The sequence below is a fragment of the Teleopsis dalmanni genome, chromosome 1 (genome assembly GCF_002237135.1).
Source record: "Teleopsis dalmanni isolate 2A chromosome 1, ASM223713v2, whole genome shotgun sequence".
In the NCBI taxonomy this organism is placed as follows: domain Eukaryota; kingdom Metazoa; phylum Arthropoda; class Insecta; order Diptera; family Diopsidae; genus Teleopsis; species Teleopsis dalmanni.
The window spans coordinates 12,007,042-12,031,905 of record NC_051846.1 but is presented as its reverse complement, the minus strand read 5'-3'; the positions used below and the strand labels follow the sequence as shown (position 1 = coordinate 12,031,905).

The window sequence follows — 24,864 nt, the reverse complement described above, 5'->3', positions numbered from 1 at the left end:
TATTCAACACATTTAAATCTCATTCACATTCCCTTACTATATGTTAATTATTTCATATTTACTTTAGTTGAATTTTATTAATTATTTATAATTATTGGCAGAGATTTACTATAAGAGCCTCATAAGGTTACTGTTTGGAATGTTTTAGCTTTAAATTTGAAATATATTAACTAACTTAACAACTTTAATATATAGTTTACACATTACTTTTTTAATAAATATTATAAACAAATTTAAAAACTTTTTAAACAAACAAATTTGATAATATAAATAAGATATTGCTATTTTAGAAAATATCTTCAGATAGTTTTAGAGTTTCTAACAAATATATCTGGGCTTATTAAAGCCCAGAAACTTAGCCCTTAAGTCAGATCTAGAGCACACTAAAAGTAAACTTGACTTAATGCACTCAATATTTCTTACTTGTACAATATCTCTCTAGAACTAAGTATATAAGAATTCACTATTATTTTCTACATATGCACTTAATATAAACCGAAACAGATTGACAGATTAGACTGATTTTGCGGTATTACACAATGTATCTTAAACAAAAGTCTTTAAAGCTTACAGAACAGAATAACTCATATTTATTAATTTTAATTTTTATATTTTGTTTTATGTATATACAGTACATAAGATTAGCATGAGTATATAATTGAAAGGATGTCTTTTTATATATAACATTTCCCTAAGATAGTATTGTTAAATATATTTTAATATACTAAATAATGGTGCAGTTGGATATTTATATATGATGAAACTTTCAGATGAGTAAGTTGTTATTATGTATATGAATATACCACAATATATATTATAGAGTATTCAAAGGCCGGAGCCGAAGAATTTTTTATATTATACAGGGCAGTAAAAGTGCATATATGTGGGCGGAGACTAATATAATTAAACTAACAAGAATTTAATATCATTAGTCACATCAATGAAAAAAATCGGAATACTAATTAAGTATCTTTCAGGCGTGTTCTTCTATAAGATTTTATAAAAAGCTGTTTAGTAATAAATAATATTAACGCCAATTTAAATATGTAATATGAATTTCAGCACTTTATCCTCTTTTTTTAAATACTGTAATGTAATTATGTTAATGATTATCAAAACCAATCGTTGTTTTATAATTATTATTGTTATCTTCCCTGCTGGAGTTATGCTCCATTCATCATTAATAATCAGCAGATAAATTTTTCTAACGGATGACCAAATGATTTGTTATATGTTTTTAATTTAAGATTCTAAGCATTTATATAAAGAAACTTAATTCTAAGCATTCGACTCTTTTAGATTCTGTAATCGCGCTAATTGATTTGAGTCCAATTCCTCTGGTATGCTTGCTCGTCCACCCACTACTTGTTTAGGTGCATTAACCTCTTCAACTGCTTCAACAGCATTTTGTGCGCCAGAAAATGCATCATCAAAGTTTGCTTCAAAATTTGCTCCGAATCCATCATTAGCATCTGTACCAGCACTTGCAGCATTCGCCTTTTCATTAAATGGATCTTCAGCCTCCTCTAATGGCTGCACTTCTGATTCAGGCTCCTGATCTGATGAATTTTGGTCCTCTGAATTGGACGTAGTTAAAGTTATAGTTACGGATGGTGTGGTCGCATTCCTACCTTCATGATTTTCATTTTCATCGGCATTTTGCTGCTGCTGCTGCTGCTGCTGCTGTGGTTTTTGTTGTTTTTGTACTGGTGTTGATTCCTGTTTTTTATCTACCTTTTCGTTAGCAGCCTTCACGCTTGATGAAGCATCTGAAACAGCACCATCGTCTCTGTTTTCTACCGGAGGGAAAGATTTATCTGTACCGTCTTCAACCATTGGGGTTGCAGCGGTAACAATAATTTGTGCCATACCTAAATTATGTGCATTTCCATCCTTATTTCCTGCGTTCAAGGCTGGTGGTGGCATCGATGGCGGTGGCCTACCATCGTCGCTGGTATCGTCCTAAAGAATATATAGAGAAATTTAATATAAATAAATACAATGTGAGTATATAATATTTTTTATAATTATAACATTTCTCTCCTGCTATGTGAAATATATAAATATGTATATAAATGATGTATTAAAATGATATGAACAAAGATATTTAAGTAATATAACTAGTTCTAATAAAATTTTATATAAAGGCATACCGTTTGAGTAATTGTAATAATTACAAAAAATTTTACAATAATTTCAATAACAATAAATATATTCACATTTGTAATATTGTAAAATTAAGTAAAATAATGTTACATTTTATGAAATATTATAAAAAAGTATACATATAATATTAACAACATATTAAAAAAAATATTAAACTATTAACTTCCTAATATAAACAATAACAAAATTTTTGGGAAATAAAATAAATTATAATTCAAGAATAAAGTAATCAATATTAAGAACACTATATACATATTTCAATAGTTCCATTAATACCTATATGTTATATAGTCTAAAACCAATAACTATAAAAATGGTTTTTAAAAATTAACAGTATTAATAATAATAATCATAAAAGCTATAATATAAAAAAATATCATTCCTTTCATTTCTTAAAATAATAAAAATAATTTCAAATATATAAGGTTTTTCATTTTATGTTTTCAGGATATTTGATTGTTGTATCACCCAGTATGATTATGTTTTTAAATTTATTCGAAATAATAATAATAATAATAATAATAATAGTAATGAAATAAATAACAATAATATTGAAATTTATTTTTTTATAAACAGAAATATTTAAATTTTTAAATAATTAAGAAAAATAATAACAAGAATAATAACTGTAAAAGAATATTAATTAATAAAGTATAAAAATCATTAATCATTAATAATAATGAGAAAAATATTTCTTTAAAATATAATAAAATATAAAATATATATAATAAAATATATTCTTTAAAAAAAATAAAAATAAAGAAGCAAAGAGAGTAATAAGAATATATATTAAACCTTTTTCTACGACAAATTATAAGTAAATAATGAAACTTGTATTATGACGTCATTTTTATATAATATTTTATATTAAATCTTAACTAATTAACTAATATTAACTAATAAAACACAAACTAATAAATATTTAAAAATAAATAACAAAAATAAAAAATCAAAAATGTTTTATATAGTAATTACTTATACTTTTTTGATATATAGGTACTCTTTATATGTTTTTATATACTTTTAATATAAAAATATGTTGTTTTTATGAAATTCTGATTATTATTTACCTCCATTCCAGGTTCTTGTATGAACACTGAACGCATTAAATTAAGAAATAAATTTTTATTATTATTTATGTTAACTAAATAAAAATAATTGGATTATAAGAAAATTTAGCGGTGAAAAATATAAGCAGGAGCAAAGAACAAGGAAAATTTAACTTTGCTAACTACGGAAAAAATATTAAATTTTTACACCAGTGAAATTTCAAAATTAAATACTTATATATATCAAAAAAAAAAATATATGTATAAAAATATTTATATATATACCATATATGTTTATATAGATCTATACATACATAAATATATATATTTAAAAAATTATATATATATATAAGTGTATATATATGAAAATATATATATATATATATAAATACATTTAAATATAAATTAAGATTCTAATTACAAACAGACATAGGTTCTGCGCCCGTGGACATGCTTCATTATCTTCAAAATATTTGGAGGTTAAATTCGTGCTTCTTTTTGCTTTTCAAGTATTGAATAGCAAAATAATTTATTTATTTTTAATGGAATTTCAAAAAATTAAATAAAATTTTGTACATCGTTCAAATAACAATAATAATAAAATACGATTATTTAAAAAAATAGGAAATATATGTATACACGTATTATAATTTTGGATACACATTTATTATTCATTATTGTATTAAAAAAAAATGAATGTATATAATGAATTATAATTTAGAAAAATACGTATATACGTGTTTTCATTTTTAGATATACAATTATTAAATCTTACTATATTAAAGAAAACTATTAATATAGTATAATGCTACTTTTTTTAAAGAAATTTTGAAATTTTAAATAAAATTGAAGAGTAGTGAGCTAATGGTAAAAGAATATAATCTATGTTCCATATCGAACAAGACAATATATCTTTCGTATTTAAAAAAAACTTATGAAAAACTAACCACATCTCATTTGGAATTATTTTTTTAACCTAACAATCCTTACTTAAGTAAGGAAGTAATAGCCTAAATACTGATACACCTGAAGGTTTCTATATAATTATGATTTTAATATTTAAATTTTTTGATATTCTTGAGTAAATTATTTATTATTCTATATTTAAGCAATAATATTATTGCACTATTTTAAATATAGTAAACTCTCAAGAGTTTAAGAGATATCTTTTTATTAGTATTGTGAGATAATTAAGCAGATAACTCCCTGACAAAGTAAGAATATCATAGAAAATACTAAAAGAAGTTCATTTTTATTAAATATTAATTTAATATAGTTCAGATATTATATGATATATAAATCAAATTTTTAATAGTTTTATTTCAATTTTAAATGAAACCCGAAGCAAGCTTTTGCTAGTATTTGTAAAAGCATGAATGAATATATGACTAATATTACAATATATATAGATAAATCAGAGGTTATATATATATTTATAATTTTAACTACAAAAAACGTTCCATACATAAACACAGAATAGAATAATAGAGAATTGTACTAATCTACTATTATAGAATTATTTGAATTAATTAATATTATATAGAAATTAGTAAATTTTTGTTATAAATCAACTGGCTTTTTTATTTACAATAAAAAATATTTCTTAATGTACGAAACAAAATTTTATACTAATTTTGTAAATATTTTTTTTATATATATATTATTTAAATATGTTAATGTAAGACATATATCTTACACTTATCATATAGAAATTTTTGAATTTTTTTTTCGATACTTTTAATAATATAAAATAAATAAAAATAAAAAAACCTACTTAGTAGAAAAATTTATTATAAAATATATCTTATCCTTATTCAATAAGGTAATTTACCCTTCTTAGTAGTTGCTTTACTAAGCCCTTTGAGTCGGTAAATATATAAAGTATATGTATATAGAAAAAAATATAGAAGTTATACAGAATTTTACATAAAAATACAATCATTGCATAAAAATAAATATCTTTTAAAGTTTTTAAGAAAATAAATTGATCAAATGCGGTGCCATTTTAAAATTTTTCAAGTAGCTGCAAATAAATAAGCTGTAAAATACACAGATACACATATACAAACACACAAAAAGTGTTTAAAGCCTTACAACATTTACTATTTTTTTAATAAATTTAAAAAAAGAATAATTATATATAATTTTTAAATTCATTTTATTATAGATTTTGAAAGAAGAAATCGTTTTGTTTTTTTTTTTTGTATGAAATACGTAAGTAGGTAGATTTGGAAATTGTAGCACACTTTTTGGTTGGGTTTGTTGGATTTTACCTCTAGAGATATAGAAGCAGGAATATACATATTTTTATATATAATTAAATAAAATATTGGTAGAAATACTAAAGGAGTATTTTAAAGACAAAGAAAAACAAAAATACACATCGAATTCAAATTTTTTAAATTACCTGGCGGAGGCATACTAGGTACTGTACCATTTGGTATATAACCACTATCGTCATCTACAATAAATTATATAAAAAAGAGTTATAAATTTTAGAACCTTTCTGTAATATATAATTGATTTTATTAAAACTAACCAGCAGTATCTTGGGATGCGAAAAGATCATCAGTTAGTTCGTGTGCATATTCTGGTGGTAATTCGGGTGCAGGTGGAAGCGCAAAACTAGGTGCAGCTGTTGGTGGTGGTGATTCTTCATCATCACCCTCAGAAAAAGGTTCTCCATTTTCATCACATTCTTCTACTACTAACGATGGGAAGTTACCAAATTTACCATCCAATTCACCTTCCCACCACCCATCATCTACACCATGTGCTGTTTTAGTGACAATCTTTATGATTTGACCTTCCTCAAAGGTTAACTCATCTTCAGCTGTAGCATCATAATCATATAAAGCAATACAATATAGCACATCGGATTTCTTCTTCTGTGGCGCCATTATAACGGACACTTGGTCAGGAGACTGCATTGAATCTACAGTTTGATCTTCATTGTCAACAGTATAATCGACAGATGAAAATGAAATTTGTGAACGCAATTGATTTGATGAACTACCATTTACTCCAGTGTCCTGCTCGATGTCTAAGTAATTGTGCGGTACATAACCCTCTTCGCCACGGTAATTACGTGCACGCAACCAACCATCACCGTCACCTTCGCCAATCACCTCAAGTTGTTCATTTTCGACTATAGTTAACTCATCAGGATTTTGAGCCTATTAAAAGCATTAATTAATTTCAAAGAATTTGAAAAAAAACAATGATTTTCACACTTACGGTGTAGCTGTATAGAGCAGTGCATTTGAATATAGCTTCTTTTGGTTCTGGTACAATAGGTTCTTCTTTTTCTTCTTCTTCTTCATTTCCCCAATTTACTTCTGTTGGATCATCCCAACCAGTATTGGCTGCCATCATTGGCACGGAACTTATCGGTTCTGGTACCCGCTCTTCAGGCTCTGCAATAAATATATTTCGTTTTAATTATACATTTGATTATAATAAAAAATAAATTTATAATAATTAATTAATATGTCATTGTGTAATTTATATTTATTAGTATCATCGATGCATAATACCGATATTTTAAGAAACTAATGATATGTTAAGTTCTTATAGAAAAATTTATCGAAATCATAAAAATCATGTAAAGAGAACTGGTATTCTGGAATAATTTTTTCGAATAATCTACTGGATTCTATTGTAAAGTATATTCAATAATTCTGATTGATAGACTCATTAAATTCATACTACATCCAGATGAGATACTATAGTTGTGACTTCAGAATACGTTAAAATACTCTGAAGAATTGATTATTTAACATATATACTAGCATATCCTTTCAGTTATAAGTCATATAAAGTTTCTAATAAACAATTTAATTTTGTAAACACTTTTTTATAGAACAGTCTATGTTCCTATATTAAAATATGTATCCTGAAATTTTTTTTAAATCTTATACAGATATATAAAGATCACTATTAAAATCTCAAAAATAATTTCCTTTCTCTTTTCTTATTTTGAAAACGAAGTATTATTGAAGTATTATCCCCACAACTGTTTCTGAATTAATGTTTTTTCTAAAGATAATATTACCTTCATCACTATCACTGAAAGTTCTGTCTCGTGATAGTTGTTTCACCTCTTTAGGCTTGGCTGCAGTCGGCTGGGCAACAGCAGCATTGTCTTCTTTGTCGCTATCATAGAACGAATCGGAACTGGGATTTTCCTGCGAAAATAAAATTTATACACTATTGGCAAATCGTTCAATAATAAATTGACTTACGCCTTGTCCTGACGCATCTGTACGCATTGATATGGAACTTGCTGATCTGGTTAGCTCCTGTACACCCATAATTTCAGCCTCCTGCACCCACTCATCTACATTTATACCACCTTCACGTAAGCATTGCAAGCAAGCTTCAGCCTTAGCTTTCTCAGTCTCTGATCGACGTATCGAATCCCTATAATCTTCAATTTTTGTATCTAAATCAGGCCCATTAGGATCATTGGGATCTGAGCGTTGTCCTGAATCACGCAAAGATACACAAATGGCCAATTTTTTGGCTTGTTCTCTTATTGACATATTTTCTTTAACTACTCGACCAGCCAGATTTTTAGCCTCTTTAGTGAGTGTCTCTGTAGCCGATTCATGTTCAGCTGTTACTTTATGTACAGGATCATTGTCGCATGGTTCAAAATCGTACTGTATATGCTGTTTAAGTACCGGATAGAATAAGTAGCAGCATTGCAAATTATATTCGCGTGTGAGTTGTTGTGCTTGATCACGTATTTTGCCGAAAGAGTTCTGTGTTGCTGAACAAGTTAGTAATTCGGTGCGTCCCATCAAGGTTAAGTACTCAGCAACACGTTCGAAGACATAGTTCTCCATTGTGGTCATGGTGGTCTGTAAATCAACTGTAAAGTAACGATTTTGATGTGCATTGGCTGCAGCCAAACTGAGTATATAATCGTTTCGAGCACCAGTCGATTTTTCTTCTAGCAGCTCTTTCCGTGAGGTTACACGTGCGCTATTCTTTTGCAATGAGGTAATAGATTGGAAGAACGAACCTTTTTTCTTCTTCAGTTTTTCTTCGATATCACGCGCTTTGTCACGCACGTCATGTGCGCAATGTTCCTCATCAAAGTACTGCTTCTTTGTTTTGTCTACATCGCCGACGCTTAAATGTAGTTCCTTTTGTATATTTACAATTTGGGAAAGCGATTTTTTGGATATGGCCAATTTGTAGTCACGCAGAACTTTAGCCTCGTCTGCTATTTGCTGTTGAAACACTTCGATAGCAGCCAAACGTGCACGTGCTAATTTCTCATTCTCTTCCAACACTGTGCGCCAGACACTCCACATGTTCCTATTGAGAAAAAACAAAAAAAAAGAATAAAATAATTTTTTAAATTTGAAGCAGAAATTTATTAAACGCCCCTTAAAAGATTATAGTATTTAATCACCATACTTATCACTAATAAGTGTTAATACACTAATAAACTATTAAATGAAGAAAGAACACTAATAAGATTAAGTAAGGTTAGTTTCGATGCTAGGAATAATCTGGGATTTGATAGTCTGATATACTTAACCCGTCACACACATATTAACTCATGGAAATTGCAATTCTAATTCTAGTTGTGTACGGAATAAATTTATGAGCTGATTTGGTTCAGTCATTAGAATCGATAGTCTAAAACAAGGCTGTCCAGCCAGATGGGATCGCGGGCCAATACAAATTATTGTGTATTAAAAACATGTGGCGGGCCTCACAAACATCAGACACGGACCGCATGACGCCCCCGGGCTGTACTTTGGACAGCCCTGGTCTAAGATATTAGTTAGTTTTATCTGATCGCCATTTGCAATTGAATAAAAAATGTGCATGCTTCTAACTCAACCTACAGTAAGATCACTTTTATGATAGAAATTTAGCAACTAAAATCATTACAATGTAGACTTCAGTTGTATGAAACAACAAATCACTAGGTTATTGGTAGTTATGAATAACACGCTAATCCTAGAAATTCCCTTATGGTAATATTAAGCTCAGAGGTTTTTATATCATTCACTACGCGAAGATTCTCTTCAAAGAGAGGCTCTGTGGTTGACCAATATTTTATAGAAAATAAGATTTTAACCTACATTGCACAAATGCTTATCCTTGCCGCTGCGTCTAGGCTAAGGAGCTGGTTCACCCCTATAGTTATAATAAGATATCCTTCTTCAGCAGAACAGAATTGAGCTTGCTGGTGGGATATCTAACGGGTCACCACGGACTACGTTACCACCTCAATAAAATGGATCTGTCCGAAGAGATAGAGTGTAGACTCTGCTTAGAAGCAGAGGAAACATTCAGCCACATACTGTGTGACTGCCCAGCCTTGATCTGGGTCAGGAGGAGGTCACTGGGTTGGGAACTGTTCTCACCTTCCGACATTAGGAAGTCCTCAACGGTCGACATTTTAGCCTTCATTCGGAAGGCGGAATGTCTTCTGTTCGGTTAGGGTCTGTTGTAACACAAAAGATCAATCATGGCCACTGTGCTTTGCTCAAGTGGGAGCTAGTGCCCCGTTCATTCTTATCTACCGCTGCGTCTTTAAATGAAATATTCAATCTTTCAGAAAGTTGTCATCAACAACACTATATGAATGGTATTACGACATCAAATCTTAATGAGATTTTGTGCTGTTTATGAAGAAAAAAATAAATTAACTTATCAATGGATGATTGAAAAATATATATTGTTTCAATCTTTTATTCCACTCTTCTATAAAGGTGAAATTTAATATAGCTGTTTATATACGTTATTGAAAAAAATAATATCTGAATAAAAACTTTAACTTAACTATCATCTAACAAAACTGAGAGCTTACTACAATAAAGCTATAGATTTTATAGGAAAGAGGAAAACCTCAAAACACGTGCCAGAATTTTCCCTTCAACAAATACATAAACGAAAAAAGTGCCTATATGGACATCTCACATCGAATGAAGAAATTAACTTTGCAAAAGATTTAAGACTACAATTTATAAAAGAAGTTGAACTTAGAGAAACACTTTAAGCCCATGTAGCGGGCACAATAGATCCCTAAGTTTGTAGTGCAAATTCACGAAACATAATAATAACTGATGTTAGCACTCTGGATACCCACAAATTAAAGCGTCTAAAACTGATAAATCAGAGATATCTATCTTAAACACTAAACTTTAAAGAAAGTAATATTTTGTAGTAGATTTAGTCACTCAGCACTTATTCAAGATATTAATATTGATCGATAATGCTAAATATTTGTTTATATTTGCTTTATGAAGTACTATCCAAAAGTTAAAAAGTGACACCTTATATCTGACATTTTTTGAAACATAAAAATAAATTATTATATTTTTAAACTTAATTAAAATTATTTTGATATTATATTTTGATGAAAGATAAACTTTTAATAAATTAAGAATCAAATCCTCCTTACTAAGACACTGTAATATATACTGTATAAATAATATATTAAATATAGGTACTGTAATTTGCATCTATGGCAACATATAAAATTTAAATATTTTTTAAAGTCCGCATGTTTCAAGCAAAATAATGGTTTTTTTATGACTCAAGGTTCAGAAGTGAACCTTGCACCAGTTACCAAACATATTCATTTCATCTTAATGGCCATAAATGCGTTTTGCGTATAAATATGCAATAAATGTCCTTAAAAGGATTCAAAGCAGAGTGTGGCTGTTTGACAAGGTCACTGTGATGTGCCCCCAACATACACTCAAATGAATAACATTACGACTGCAATTTATCCTGCATTATGTTACAATGTAAATTTAAACAAAATAGATAAAATGCAAATAAAAAATATATATTCGCATAACGAATCCTTATACATACCATCGCTCCTCCATGCCTTCCATTTTAATATCCGGTATATTTGGTATTTTTTTATTTAAATACTGAGATGAAATTTTTAACAAGGCATCACTGTAGGACTTCTCAATGGCCGACCTCTTGATTGTGAACTGCCGTATATCCTCGAGCAGATCGCATTCATGTTGGTTCTTTAATTGCAACTTAGCCACTTGCTCCGTATGTAAGTTCTTTAAGAATTTAACATAGTTGCCCTATTTAAGGGAAAACAAAAATATATCGGTAAAGGTGAAGGTGAAAAATAATATTATATATTAAGTGAATAAAATTTTTCAACAAATACTCTTATTATAAATGCTTATTAATAATATTTATTAGCTTTTGTATGCAGTGCTTAGTAGATCGAAATATTAAAGAGATACGCATTACAAATAGATATTTCTAAAGAAATCCAAGTTAGGTAAGCGAGCGGAATAGATGAAGCATTCTGAGTGATGAAGAGAGTGAAAATATTTAAAAAAAATTAGCTTACCTTGGACTTTAATAACTAACGAACGATATATACGATATACATATAGGTATGGATAATCGAACTGATACAAAATGAAAAGAATTATGAAAATCATGAAGTTAGTTATCCTTAAATCAATTAATGATGAGATTTCTTTAAGCATTTTTTAATCTTTAAGCAAATATTTTAGACAATACATCATGTATCATAATTATTAAAAATAAATTTTGGAGTCTTGAAAGGTTTGAATATATTATTCTATCTGAAATATTAGAATGTCTACAAAATTAGAAGAATAACTAGTTTCTTGAACTAACAAGCATTTATTATCATAAAACCAATATAACTTTAAATGATATATTATATTAATATTAGTAGTTACCTTCATTATAAACCTCAAAATGACAATAAGTTATCTCACAAAACGGTACATATTTGACCTAAATCGAATCATTCTAACTATGGTAAATAATCTATCAATTTCATGTAAAATAATTATTATGAATACAGGCTCCATAGAGCAATATATTCCGCTAAACATCAGAGGGAATCATTGAAAAGTAGTGTATAGAACGTTATATAAGGTTTCTTAAAAATTTATTTAAAGAAGTTCTAGCATTTATTATTATACAGCGAATATATAATACAACTTAATGGTACTGTAATATTATTATCACAGGTCCTACAGGACAATGAATACCACAATGAATACCACTGAATAACTGTTACTAAGTGGGTTATAAATATAATTACCCACATAAAAAACTCTAAGTGATTAAAGTCAATAATTCGAGAAACCAGATCAGACAAAAGAGACAAAAAGTTATATGGACACTTATACCAAAGAACCTCTTCTTTGGTCTTACATTCAACTAACTTATCGCCAAAATGTGTGATGTACAAACAAACATTTATGTTCAGAACACTAAAAAAATTTTTATCAAAATTAGTATGTGGATCCCTCTCCCCTCTTTCGAGTTACTTGGCAACGCCTAAGTTCAGGAAGATAATAATATTTACCTCATAATTTTATATACTAGGAATATATTATAGATGTACACAAAAACTCATTTAGTTGAAATTGTGTATGAAATCATTTAATAGAAAGAAATAATATACGGGGTAAAATGTTTCGATATATCCTAAAGGGTTTGAACCCCATCCCTTGTATTTACATACACCACTGAACTATATGTATTAAAAAGTTTTTAATATATTCTTAAACAAAATTCAAATAAACGACTTTTCAAATTCTTGAAGTGAATCCAAATGCTTGCATCAATTAGGCAAAATGAGGTATATCTCGGCTATTTTATCTATAATATTACTTATAGGTGCTGCTAAGAGCACAACAGGCAATTGTAATGTATAGCTCGACTTCGACCCCGACCGACAAGAATTAGGTTTTATAGATTGCTCTTTCTAACCATGCTTTAAATAGTGCAGATTTTTTAAGTTATTAGAGAATAATAAAATATCACTAGAACTATTTAGAAGAAAAATTGTTCCTAAAATCTTCAGAAACTTGGATATTAGATGAACACTAACTACTCTAGATATATGTATAAAAGTACTGCGTCAGACGAATACACACATTCGGAGTACTATGGCTTATTACATCAAGCATAGTGGGGGCAGTGTTCCGATCCACTAAAAACCAATACCTAGTTTATTCATTTTATAAATAATTAAATTGATTTGAGTCAGTTGACTAATGAATGCTAACTCTGAGCGCAACTTCAATCCCTAGTACCTGCAGTCTCAAAAAATTATTTACAAATAATTAGATACAAGAATTATTTCCAAGACCACTGATGATGGATATTTGGCATGACTAGAAACAGCTGTATTGTCGGCTAAAGAGTTAATTAATTAAAATAATATAAAAAGAATTCCGATTGTTGTAGTTAACTACTTTTTGAAAAACCTCTTAAATAATTAAAACAGATTTTTTTATTTTGAATAATGACAAACTTAACTGACTAAACTATATAAGTCATTCCGAATTTTATACATTTCTTAAAATTAAGATTCAGCTCTATAAATACCGGAACATGTACCCGCTGTATTGATTATACAGTCCTTCATTTATAAATCTCTTCCTCGATGTCATTTGCACATGCGAGCCCTACATGTGCAAACGTATTGCAATTTTACTCCCGGAATAAAAGCACACAGGATATATTTGTATTTGATTACTAAAAACTAAAAATCGAAAACAATCTTTTAACTAACAGCCTCCGATTTTTGGCATATTAGATAAGTTATATTTTACTCTTATTATGGATAATTAAAATATAACATAAATACAAAACTTGTCAGTTATTTTCGGATATGCCTAATAGCTCAGGTAAAAAACTGGGACTCTCCCAAGTGTAACATTAGCAACAACCAAACAAACAATAACACAGTTTCAATGAAATGACAACTCCACCAATGTTATGACAGAGGACTCCACTTTCCCTTAATATTGTATTTCTAAAAATAACCTAACCAAAATTATATCGCCTTATATCTGCGAGGATATAAAAGATTAATTTTTTTTGAAAAGTTTTGAATTTAAAATTATTTTGTGTTTGGATTGAACAAAAGATGGATTATTTTTGGCACACAGGAGAGATTTTGGTATCAATATTTATTTTTAAATTGAACCAGAAGTAGGTATTTTTCCTACTTTCGCCAAGGATTTTGACTGGTACACAAATTTGGTCGTGGGTGAAATACGAATAGACACTTGATGGGTTTTAAAATGTTGTGGATTACTTACCTTACGTGGTGGGGGCTGCATTGTGAAGCTGTAGGATTTTAGTTTGCAGGCAACAACTTGAGATTATTTAGCAAATATTTCGAAACAATTAAGCACAATTTTTCTTCCAATTCTTTAAATTAAAATTTCACTAATACTGATACTGATACTGATGCCGTTAGCGAATCTATAAAAAAATATTTACTGATTTCATTAAATACAACAAATCAATAGGAAGTAATAGGTGGTAATAGGTGGTAATAGGTGTTAATAGGTGGTAATGAGAAGACAGTTATTTTTTATATGTTATCAATTGATGGCTTAAAGCTTACGAAAATAGAAAAATACTGAATAAAATGAGTAATTTAGTGCAAGCATAAAAAGGATATACGACTTATGTAATATGAAAAGAGGAAGGGCTCTGAAAGGCTTATTATGCATACGAATGCTTTCAGCTAAAATTTATTTGCCAGTAAATCAGTTAAGTTAATATATTTTGGAATATGAAGAACTATGAATTGATATTATTTGGTTGTGTTTAATAAAAGCCAGAAGCATTCAAAAAGCACTGTTTCCAATGAATCAATTATTGAGTAGCGTTTCAGTAAGGAGGAGAAGATATTTCATAAATGATTTTTTTTTTTGGTATATTTTGTTTTTGCACTTTTGTGATTTTTTTTAAATATTTAAAATATTGCTAACACTTTTCTTAGACATTTCCAACATAGATTATTTTTTTGTTTATAATATTTAATAATTATTAACACATTTGTTTCACAAAATTCGGTCTTTCGCCGTATTTTCACACAACACCACAACGTTTTCGCAGCAAGAAAATTTTGATTTTCCTTACTTATCGATTCAGAGCTGATGACTTTTTTCTCTGTCTTCACTGGAAGCCTCGCTACTTATGCTGTGTGCTGTGTTCTATGTGCTGTTATGCGTGAGCGTAGCTTTCCACTAAGACCGTCGCTTTAGGGGAAAAATTATTTTGGGGTGAGTTGTGAGCGCGGTTGTAAAGGAATATCCATATGACATTTCCATGCCAGTTGTCTGGTCTGCTCGAAGAGGACGTAACGTTTCATTCACATGACATTTGTAAACTTTGTGTATTTCCAGAATGTTGTTATTTATTGGGTGGCCCGGTGGTCGGGAGGTCGGTCGGTCGGTCGGTCGGTTGAAATGTATGGAATTGTGGCACATGCGCTCTCCCAATGTTTTGTATTTGGCAGTTACAAAATAACAATTATTATTTTCACATTTTATGTTAAAACAGAGAGGAACTGTTAATATATTATCCTTCAAACAAAAATAGAATTCATAATTTTTTTTTTGTTTTTTTTTTAACTAACTTGTGTCTAATGTATCTATTTTTGCTAAGCACTGATAAGAACTAACTGAAATGTATGTTCTTATATCGTAACTATGCTCCACTAAACATAAACGAATATTTTTCAATTTATATAATTTAACATAGTTTTTCACTTGTTAGAAGTAATTAATAAAAATTAGTCTAATTTAACAAGATTTGTAAATACATTTTCACAAGCGTTTAAATAGTTGAAGTACATTTTGTTGACGTTGACGTTGACGTTGTTAGCAACTCACAAGTAATAATTTATTTATTTAAAAACTATTTTAATGCTACTTATATTATTGATAACACACAAGTGCAATTATCTATCTATTCGAGTATATTTAAAGAACGAGAAATCGTATTGAACTAAATACCAAATCATTCAAAAATATTTTGCGTGCTTTATCTACATTTGTGCGTATATTTGTTTAAAGAAATTGAGCAAATTATAGATAAGTTAAACAATACTACAATCTATAGAAAATGCCAGTAATCATGCTTTTGAGCTCATAAATTTATCGAGTGAAATTATGTACTGGAGAACTACTAAAGTTTTCAAGTTTCATTCTTTTTATGAACCTTTGAGGTTGAAAATATTAAAAATTAGTTCACCCAATATTTTATTACATATTGTGTTAATATAAACATTTTATTTTTTAAACAAATAAAAGTAAATATGTTTTAATATAATAAAATAAAATTGCTTTTTAAAAACAATATTGTTTGAATGAGAGAAAGCATCAATTTACAGTAGTTAAGTAAATTTGTATAGCTGTGGTTTATGCGTTATATTCAAAAATAATGCGCCAAGTAAAATTATTGTAAATGATGGTTTTTTATATATTTCTTTTAACTCGGCTATAGGTCCCTTTTTTGTTAAATAATTCAACGTTTAATATTTCTTATTAAACTATATTTTCTTGAGAGTCATCATCAGGATTGCGATCTAACATAAATTAATATTACTAAAACTATATCTGCGTCATCCCCTTTATATTATCGTCTATATTCATTGTAGGTGAACAAACAACAAAAATTAAAAAAATCCTAAATTTTAATTTATTAAATTAAATGTATTTGGTTTTTGTGTAAAATTTAGTCCCAACATCTATTTCGTACAACTTAATTGACATGAAACTCTATATGTACTTGTTTTTAGCTCGGTGTTAAAAAATTCACTTGATTAAAAAATTAATTTAAAAATGGAACATACGAATTATATCCTATAATCAGAATTATTATAATTATCATTATTTATTATTAACTACTAATTTCATTAACTATCCATAATAAGCGAAACTTAGATAAAATGTCTTTGCGGCACTTTTAAAATCAACAGCTCATTTACTGAAGTTTACAGGAAACACCCTATGTTTCCTGTAAACTTCAGTAAAGTCCTCCGCTGATTCGTTGATTCAAGAAATAAAAGAAATCGAATTGGAAAGCAAAGGAGGGAAAGGATAATTCCTTTTCAATTTTAACCGATAAAAGGCTACCTATAAAAATTTATCAAGAAACTCGCAATGTTTCAAAAACATATCCCTAAATATCCAAATAGCTTAATTCAGATATTATCTTCGAGTCCATTTTTTGGACATTCCGTATTTCAGAAAATGTTGGAAATTAACACACCCCACTCATGCAAGTAAGTGAGGTGGTTTCTGGAGATGGGGGTATGGTGACATATCTATATATCTACAGATATGTATATCAAATTTTTCTTTTAACAATTAAAAAAATACTATATTTATTAATTACTTTAATTATTAATCACTTAATAAAATAACTTAATATTATATCAATAGAGAACTTATTTAAATATATTTACATAAAAATTTGCACATCTAAGTTAAATATATTTTTGAAAAATTTGTTTGTTTGTTAATCGCTTAAATTATTGATCATTTAATGAAATTACTTAATATTGTATTAGAATACTTATGTAAATATAGTTATTATATATAAAAACTACAATAATATATACAACTTATTTCTTAAAAAATTATTTCTTAAGTTAAATACTTGAAATATAAATCAAAAATAAATCAAAAAATTTAACATTTTTTATATTTTATATTTAATAAATATTTAAAAAAATCTATTACTTACATTTTGAACGATGTACTTGACGTAATAACATAATGTATAAAAAATGTCTAAGCTTATTTCAATATTCGTTCAAATAGTCGATATCCTTTACACATCGTCTAATGATGTTCATTTTAGATTCTAGTGAACAAATTATTTTATAATATCAGAATCAGGAAAACTAAAAAAAAATATAAATAAGGTTTACATATGTAGTCTCGTTGATAACTGGAATGAGAATTTCCTGCTCCTATTATATTACTTCTTAGATTTCACTTTTTTTTTTGATATGAATTATATTCAAATCAAATATGTAAAGCATTATTTGGATATATTGCTTTAAAACTTAATCGATAATAGGTTTACCCAAAAGTAAAGTTTAAGTGTTAAGTGAGGAGATCTCAAGTAATGATGAACGCTTTCACGTTCTCGTACCCAACAATACGAATCTTGATTCCGACGTATCCAACTAAATAATAAAGTAAAAATGAATTTAAAATAAACTGACGATTTAAATAATTTCAAATGCTTACCTTAAAAACTGTACGAATTGCTATTGCAATAATAATATTTTATGAGGTTGAATAAAAACAACTTTTTTCTCTGTTGTGTCGGTAATTTCATAGGGTTCAATATCAACATCAAAAAATGCTTCCACATTACTACCTGGCTTCACTTTCTTTGCTTCATTTTCGTCTAAAACAACATATAAGCATTTTCCATCTTCCTGATACTCATCAACAAATTTAACCTTAGCTAAATTAACACCAAATGAAGATTCTAATTCTACAATTTGCAATTCCGTTCCACATCGTAGTCCAAATTTTTTGTCATGCTCTAAGAATTTTTTATCTGTTTTCGCTGTATCGAGAGTGTTAAATAATTGCTGCAAATAACCGCCTTTACGGCAACGCTTTGAAGACTTCGACTTCGTTTTTGATGATTGCTGTTGTTTGGAGTTATTCTCACGTTCAATGAGTGCTAACAGCAAATCTAATTCACTGGGTGGATTTGATTTCTGTGATGAAGTGGTTGGTGTTTCAATTGATATAGAAGTATTTCTGGAATCAGAACAGTTTGAATTACTGTCAGAGGAAGACCAATTAATTAAATCTTCATCATCCTCCGATGTGGCAGGCGATTTGTGTTGTGACAGCAGTGCGCTTTGCAAATTACTTGGTCTCTGTGTTTGTGCAAAGAGTTTTTGTACCTTTTTAAATGGAGTTTCATTCTTAGAAGTTGTTGATAATTTATTTATTGTGTTGTTGGCACATAAAATTTTTTTTTCTTTTATGGGTATAACATCTTCACTTTCTTTTGCTTTCTTAATAATTTTTATATGCGGTAAAGGCTTTTTTCTTGCACTTAATTGTTGTATTTTAAAGCGTTTTGCTCTTGGAGTATTATAGCTGCAGAAATTCGAAGATTTATTGCAATCGTTTTCACCATCGCTTGTATTGGAAATACGATTGGATTCTTGTGATAAACTCTTTTTGTGTGCGTCTGCATCACTGCTACAATCCGATATAGTAAAATCGTCTTCCTCGCTGCTTTTGTTGGTTTTACACGATTTATACTTTTGATCCTTAAAAATGCTATTAAAAGATTTGCGTTGCAACATTTTATTTATAGTGATTGTTACTATAATATTATTTAAATGATAATTAAGATCGCCGTTTGACAATATTGTTTTGTTTCGAATTCATGCAACTGTCACCGCCAAATTTCTACAGAGTTGCATTCGTTCCAATTATTAATTTTAAGATATTTAAATGTAGTGCGTATATACACAATTGTCAAAACTTGCAGTTATATATATAATGGATTTTATATAAAATTAAATAAGAATATGGTTTACGAATATGGATTAAGAACATATGTCAAGGTTATTGAGATATCGTAATGTAACCTAATTTCATTTTAGCGATCATATATTAGTGCTTGGTTTGTGTAGCAGTAATATTAAACATAGCCATAAACTCTTCAGCGCGTATAAAAAAACATATTCTACTTTTATATGAATGAAAGCGTTTATATAAAAATATAAATTTGTACGATATTGGATTTCAAGTGTTGTCACAGTATTGTATAAAAATAAATTCATTAAAAATGTGCAATTGAATTTAATTTTAAAAAATACCCATATCGTTTTTATTTAAAATTAACAATACTTAACATTGTCATTCAAATTTTTCCATACAAAGAATTACTTTTGTAAAATTTACTTCAAAAATTTTATATTAATTTTGTATACGAAATGATACCACTAATTGCTTTACATATATTGATAGTATAAACATACTGTGAAGAACATTTTAATTTTTTATTAATTTTAATGGAAAATTACCGCGTATCGACAGCCTAATCATATTAGGTCTGTTCCATAAGCTACTCATAGTATCTTTAAGTAACACTCTGTATACACAAGTGCGTTCCATCAGCAAATTTTCGAGTAAATGAGAACATCTGAGAGAGAATAACATCCTTGTCGAAATTTGAAAATGCTACATAGCATTTACTCTTACATTTTATTTCAAGTAAAATTTGTGTGATGTGTAAATCAGCTGTTTTGGTTTGAGTTTAAATTTTTGTATTGTTTATTTGCCCGGCACTGTGTAAAGAGCGTAATTTGGCACTTTAGTTTTGTTACACTCTCAGTTTGTACTTTACTTGTGTTTTACTTTAGTTTCACTACGAGTAGCTCGTGGAACAGACCTATTATGAAAACCATATGAACAAACTCTAGTAGCTAGTTGTATATATATATAGTTTACATTTAATATTAATTTATATATATGTTTAATTAATGCATCTCGTATATATAAAATAAATATACAAAGTGAATGTGAATATATTTGCATTTATTTGTTATATATCAGCAAATGATAATCTTATTACCTAACAGGAGGAATAATAACAATAGGTTGAACTCTAGCCAATGATTGGTTTAACATGGATTATATGTGCTGCGCAAATAAAAATGGAACGTGATTAGTAAAAAATATCATTGGCAATGCAATTATTTCATTAATTGATGTAGTGCAGTATAATAAATGAAAACAAGAAATTGCAACTAATAAACTATTACATCAAATAAAGACCTGGCATATGTAATGTAATGCTAATTACTTGCATTTATCATTATCTATTGAATAGCAACTATTATAGGTCATAAAAATATGTTATATATTTTCGAACGCTTTTAATTCGGCACAGCTGATGACCGCAATACGAATGAGGGGAATCAAAACAAAACGAACGATTGCTGTAAATGAATTTACTTTGTTCAGAAGAGTTTTTGTTCGACAGCTGAGAAGAAACTGGCAGGTGTGCGCTTTAACCGGTTTTAAATGGAAATGCAATAAACTTTTATATAACTACAAAAATTGTTTTTACAATAACAAAGCGGAGCAATGAAAACAAACAAAACACAAAACATTTTCACTGAGCAGAGAAACGCGGCAATAACAATATTGTGAGGTGTGTAGAATTGGGTTGTGAGTAAGTCGAGTTTCACTTTATGTCAAGTGAAGCTAACAAGCGGACGTTATTCGTGACGAGAAGGCCATTAAGTTTTTTATTCAAAAATTAGTTTAATTACTTTAATAGCTGAAGTATTGTGAGAAAATTACTAATATTAAAATGCAGTGTTCTAAATTTGTACTGAGAAAAGTGCACAGGTTATCACAATTACCTATTGCTAGTTATTATTTTCGAATAAATAATCCAATCTCAACGACTCCATTAAACAAAACTTTCACTTTACAACAACAATACGTGCGTACTTTAACGACGTCATCAACGAGTACAAGCGAAAAATTAGCCACCAAACAAGCACCACCGAAGCACGATTGGAATCGTGCAGTCAGTGAAGCTGAACGTATAGTGGGCTATCCAACCTCCTTTCTGAGTTTACGTTGGCTGCTAAGTGATGAAATTGCAAATGTGGCTCTGCACTTGCGTAAATTGGTTGGAAGCAATCATCCATTGCTAAAAACTGCAAAGTAAGTGCAGAGTATATTTTTATAATTCTTTTTTTTAATAATTAAAATTTTTTTTGTAAGACATTTGTTATATAATGGCAAAAACACAATGCAGGCTTGGGGCTTAATTGTTTTGCTGATTTCAAAGGCTGCGGGTCATGCGCCTACAATTCCAGATATGGAACAAGACAAAAGTGCTGGAGTTTTGCACTCACAGCGCGCTTTGGCTGAAGTTACAGAAATGATACGCATTTCTCATTTGGTGCACAATGTGAGCTTCCAAAAAATAAGTTTTGTTATTTATTGTGTGAAATAAATATTATTATTCTTTATTTTTGGTTAAAAATCATCAATAGAGTCTTGTAAACTTACAACGTTCATCCGAAGCTGGTAAAGACACAGCCACCTATGAAGATATGACATTTGGTAACAAAATCGGTTTGCTAACTGGTGACTATTTGCTTGGACATTCTTCTGCTGAGCTAGCGAACTTACGCAACCAAGAACTGGTGGAGCTTATTTCTTCTGCGGTACGAGATTTTTCCGAGTCTGAATTTATTGGCGAACGTGATGAACAAAATAATCCCCTACCCTCAAAACCAGACACTAAAGCTAAAAACAGTGATGTTAGTGTCGATTTCAACGAAAATGATGCAATGCAACCGATGGATATTTCCAAAGTTATGGGCATACCAGAAAAGGAATGGGAATGTCGTAATATACTCAACGCTGGGAGCTTATTAGGTAAATCATGTCAGGGTTCTTTGAAGTTAGCTGGACAGTCCGAAGAAATGCAAAAGCAGGCTTATCGATTTGGAAAGCATTTGTCTCTTGCTTGGCAAGCTTGCCTGGATGCTGAGCTATTTCAAAGCAATACGCTACCTCTCGGTGAGTTTATGAATCAAGTATATAGTAACAGTTATATTATTTCTTTCCTTTACTTACCCTTCTTACAGACACCACATTTAGTCTTGTGAGCGCACCAGTACTCTTCCATTTGGAATACGATCCTACACTTTACGAAGAAATCGAAAAGGGAAAAATTTCTGTAGAAAACATTGATTATGTAAAAGTACATCAAAAAGTTTTGTCTGGGCCGGGCTTGGAGAAAACCAAAGAGTTACAACGTAAACACACCACTGCGGCGATGCGTGTTCTTGAGAGTTTTCCACCCAGTGATGCACGCACAGCTCTCGAAAACATAATATTGGCAATGCAGGACTTATAAAGAATAACTACTTATGTACAAATCTTATTTATTTATTTAAAAGCGAATTATATATATATTAATCGAGGTGTATTTATGTACAAACAACTAAGAGGTTTAAAGATTTTAATTGATATTAACTAATAAAATTGTAAAAGCAAATTTGCATACAGTGTCTCCTCCGCACTTTCATATGTTGGTCAATTTAAGCAGCACAAGCTCCCTGCAGCGTTCATATTCAAAATATTGTGGAAAGTCGAGCTTTATGTACTCGAAATGCCAAGTTTTGTTAAGCGTTTGTTTTATGAAATATTCAAACATGGGTGCCACAGCATCGAACTCTGAAAAGGTGAAGACATAACGTTTTTCCAGCGCTACGTAAATTGTTTTACTTTTCCCCGTCACACTTTGCCGCTCAAATATAGAGTCGATGACACGTATGAAAGCATCCGTCAGATCATCATCATAGATGACATCTGCTGCCAAGACAATATCACTTTCGTCAATGGCTTTTATCAGAGCAGGCGTATAGTCTTTTAGAAGTTTGAAAAAATCATATTCAAGCACTTCCACATTTCCACTTAAGAGACGAGCATTGCGTTGTACATTTGCGCGAATTAAATTTAATATGCCACCCAAATCCACATCGGTGCATACAACTTGTTTAACGTATACAGCAGCCGCTATACTTGTAAGACCAACTCCGGCTCCCAATTCCAAAATGTTTTTGTGCTCAAACTCTTTACGACAATGGAATAAATAATCTGCCAATAACAAAGCACCGCGCCACACTTGGAGACCAACAAGTCGTATTTCCGTTTCTTCGGAGTGCTCAACTTCGATAGCAGCAGTGCCAGCCTTCGGTTGGCGACACACTTGAAAATCACCATCTTTGTCTACAGCTGCTTTAGGTGGTGAATTTTTATAGTCGGCTTCTTCAGTAGGATAACAAAATTTAAATTTCGATATCACTTTCCCATCAGCACTTTTAATGCGCTCGAAATTTGTTTCTTTATAGATTTCAGACGACACAGTGGACATTGTTGTTGTTGTTGTTCCCTTGTATGCTTTATGTAATCAAAATCAGAATGTACTGTGCTATCGCGAAGGTTTAATAAACACAAAATAATTTTTTATAATATGTATTATGAATTTTTTGAACATCGCTTGACTGCTTTGTTTATAAATAGTCGAGTTCTTGACAATGAAGGCATGTGAAGGAAACTCAATAAATGAGCGGCAAGAGCAAGGCATCTGCAAAAATAGCAAGAGATTTTGTTGGCACAGGGATGCATTTTTGAATATTAATTTATAAATTTAAAGCTGGCAGAACGTAAGCAGATACGTTCACTTTTAACGCTATGCCTTCACCTTTTTTTATAAAAACCATAATGAAATGAATTTAAAAAACAAGTTTAACTGAAAAAAATATATTGAATACAAAATCATATATTCGTTTGATTTAAATGATGCTAAAACTAACATTTTAAATATTATTCAATTTAGTTTTGAAATGGTATTGGATAAAATTTGATATTAAAATTAAATCATCAAACAAAACTAAGATTTTAAAAATAATCCAATTCAGTTCTAGAGTGGTATTTAATAGAGTTTAATAAATAACATAAACTCATTCAACAATTATGCTTGTGGTATAATCAATTATAAATCAATAATAATGCACTTCAGCAGTAACTTATCATGTAGAAGTGTATGCTATTATTTCTAAAAAAAATTTTTCTCAAGTTTCTTAATAACTAAAATATTTAATTTTTAAGAGATTTTTTATTATCTCTATTTTAATGTTAGTAGTATAATTTTATTTTTTTTATTTTTTTATTTTTTATTTTACCTTTTATTAGATTTTATATAATAGTTTTTAGTTATTAGAACCACAATCTTAATTTTGTAAGTCCTGGTGTAGTGTAAA

The 24,864-nt window shown here is 29.2% G+C and overlaps 4 protein-coding genes across 14 annotated transcripts; 1 reads left to right on the top strand and 3 right to left on the bottom strand.

Moving 5' to 3' along the window:
• Positions 1–1,133: 1,133 nt before the first annotated feature.
• LOC119673498 (protein nervous wreck) lies at positions 1,134–15,448 on the bottom strand. 10 transcript variants are annotated; one of them, XM_038084788.1, is made up of 12 exons: positions 15,002–15,442; positions 14,321–14,486; positions 11,067–11,296; positions 7,460–8,543; positions 7,270–7,402; positions 6,453–6,631; positions 5,755–6,391; positions 5,623–5,676; positions 5,047–5,073; positions 3,237–3,262; positions 1,632–1,962; positions 1,134–1,577 (listed from the first exon to the last, which is right to left on the bottom strand). In XM_038084788.1, the coding sequence occupies exons 2-12, from the start codon at positions 14,339–14,341 to the stop codon at positions 1,279–1,281; spliced, it is 3,021 nt and encodes a 1,006-aa protein (XP_037940716.1). In that variant the 5' UTR covers positions 14,342–14,486; positions 15,002–15,442; the 3' UTR covers positions 1,134–1,278. The 10 variants fall into 10 exon arrangements, 9 of the variants coding, with proteins under 9 accessions (XP_037940716.1, XP_037940722.1, XP_037940718.1 ...); XM_038084794.1 differs by having other exon boundaries at positions 1,134–1,769; positions 1,872–1,962; XM_038084790.1 differs by having other exon boundaries at positions 1,134–1,962; positions 5,755–6,162; positions 6,232–6,391.
• Positions 15,449–17,784: 2,336 nt separating this feature from the next.
• LOC119673497 lies at positions 17,785–19,476 on the bottom strand. 2 transcript variants are annotated; one of them, XR_005252060.1, is made up of 3 exons: positions 18,278–19,476; positions 17,953–18,213; positions 17,785–17,885 (listed from the first exon to the last, which is right to left on the bottom strand). XR_005252060.1 is itself a non-coding variant. In XM_038084785.1 (2 exons), the coding sequence occupies exon 1, from the start codon at positions 19,363–19,365 to the stop codon at positions 18,298–18,300; it is 1,068 nt and encodes a 355-aa protein (XP_037940713.1). In that variant the 5' UTR covers positions 19,366–19,476; the 3' UTR covers positions 17,785–18,213; positions 18,278–18,297. The 2 variants fall into 2 exon arrangements, 1 of the variants encoding a protein (XP_037940713.1); XM_038084785.1 differs by having other exon boundaries at positions 17,785–18,213.
• A 1,505-nt stretch (positions 19,477–20,981) lies between these two features.
• LOC119668025 (all trans-polyprenyl-diphosphate synthase PDSS2) lies at positions 20,982–23,091 on the top strand. The gene is made up of 4 exons (XM_038077392.1): positions 20,982–21,748; positions 21,809–21,998; positions 22,084–22,615; positions 22,684–23,091. The coding sequence occupies exons 1-4, from the start codon at positions 21,387–21,389 to the stop codon at positions 22,953–22,955; spliced, it is 1,356 nt and encodes a 451-aa protein (XP_037933320.1). The 5' UTR covers positions 20,982–21,386; the 3' UTR covers positions 22,956–23,091.
• An 8-nt stretch (positions 23,092–23,099) lies between these two features.
• Positions 23,100–24,310, bottom strand: LOC119668026 (methyltransferase-like protein 22). The gene has a single exon (XM_038077394.1). The coding sequence runs from the start codon at positions 23,973–23,975 to the stop codon at positions 23,124–23,126; it is 852 nt and encodes a 283-aa protein (XP_037933322.1). The 5' UTR covers positions 23,976–24,310; the 3' UTR covers positions 23,100–23,123.
• Between the last annotated feature and the right edge of the window lie 554 nt (positions 24,311–24,864).

What these genes read in the sequence shown, in the direction of transcription:
- LOC119668025 (XM_038077392.1), top strand. Translation starts at nt 21,387, where the DNA reads ATGCAGTGTTCTAAATTTGTACTGAGAAAAGTGCACAGGTTATCACAA. An exon ending in CCATTGCTAAAAACTGCAAA is followed by an intron (nt 21,749 to 21,808) that starts GTAAGTGCAGAG and finishes TTTTTTTGTAAG; the next exon opens with ACATTTGTTATATAATGGCA. An exon ending in TTTCTCATTTGGTGCACAAT is followed by an intron (nt 21,999 to 22,083) that starts GTGAGCTTCCAA and finishes AATCATCAATAG; the next exon opens with AGTCTTGTAAACTTACAACG.
- LOC119673498 (XM_038084786.1), bottom strand. Translation starts at nt 14,341, where the DNA reads ATGCAGCCCCCACCACGTAAG. An exon ending in CAGATGCGTCAGGACAAGGC is followed by an intron (nt 7,403 to 7,459) that starts GTAAGTCAATTT and finishes TTATTTTCGCAG; the next exon opens with GAAAATCCCAGTTCCGATTC. An exon ending in CGCATCCCAAGATACTGCTG is followed by an intron (nt 5,677 to 5,754) that starts GTTAGTTTTAAT and finishes AATTTATTGTAG; the next exon opens with ATGACGATAGTGGTTATATA.
- LOC119668026 (XM_038077394.1), bottom strand. Translation starts at nt 23,975, where the DNA reads ATGTCCACTGTGTCGTCTGAAATCTATAAAGAAACAAATTTCGAGCGC.
- LOC119673497 (XM_038084785.1), bottom strand. Translation starts at nt 19,365, where the DNA reads ATGTTGCAACGCAAATCTTTTAATAGCATTTTTAAGGATCAAAAGTAT.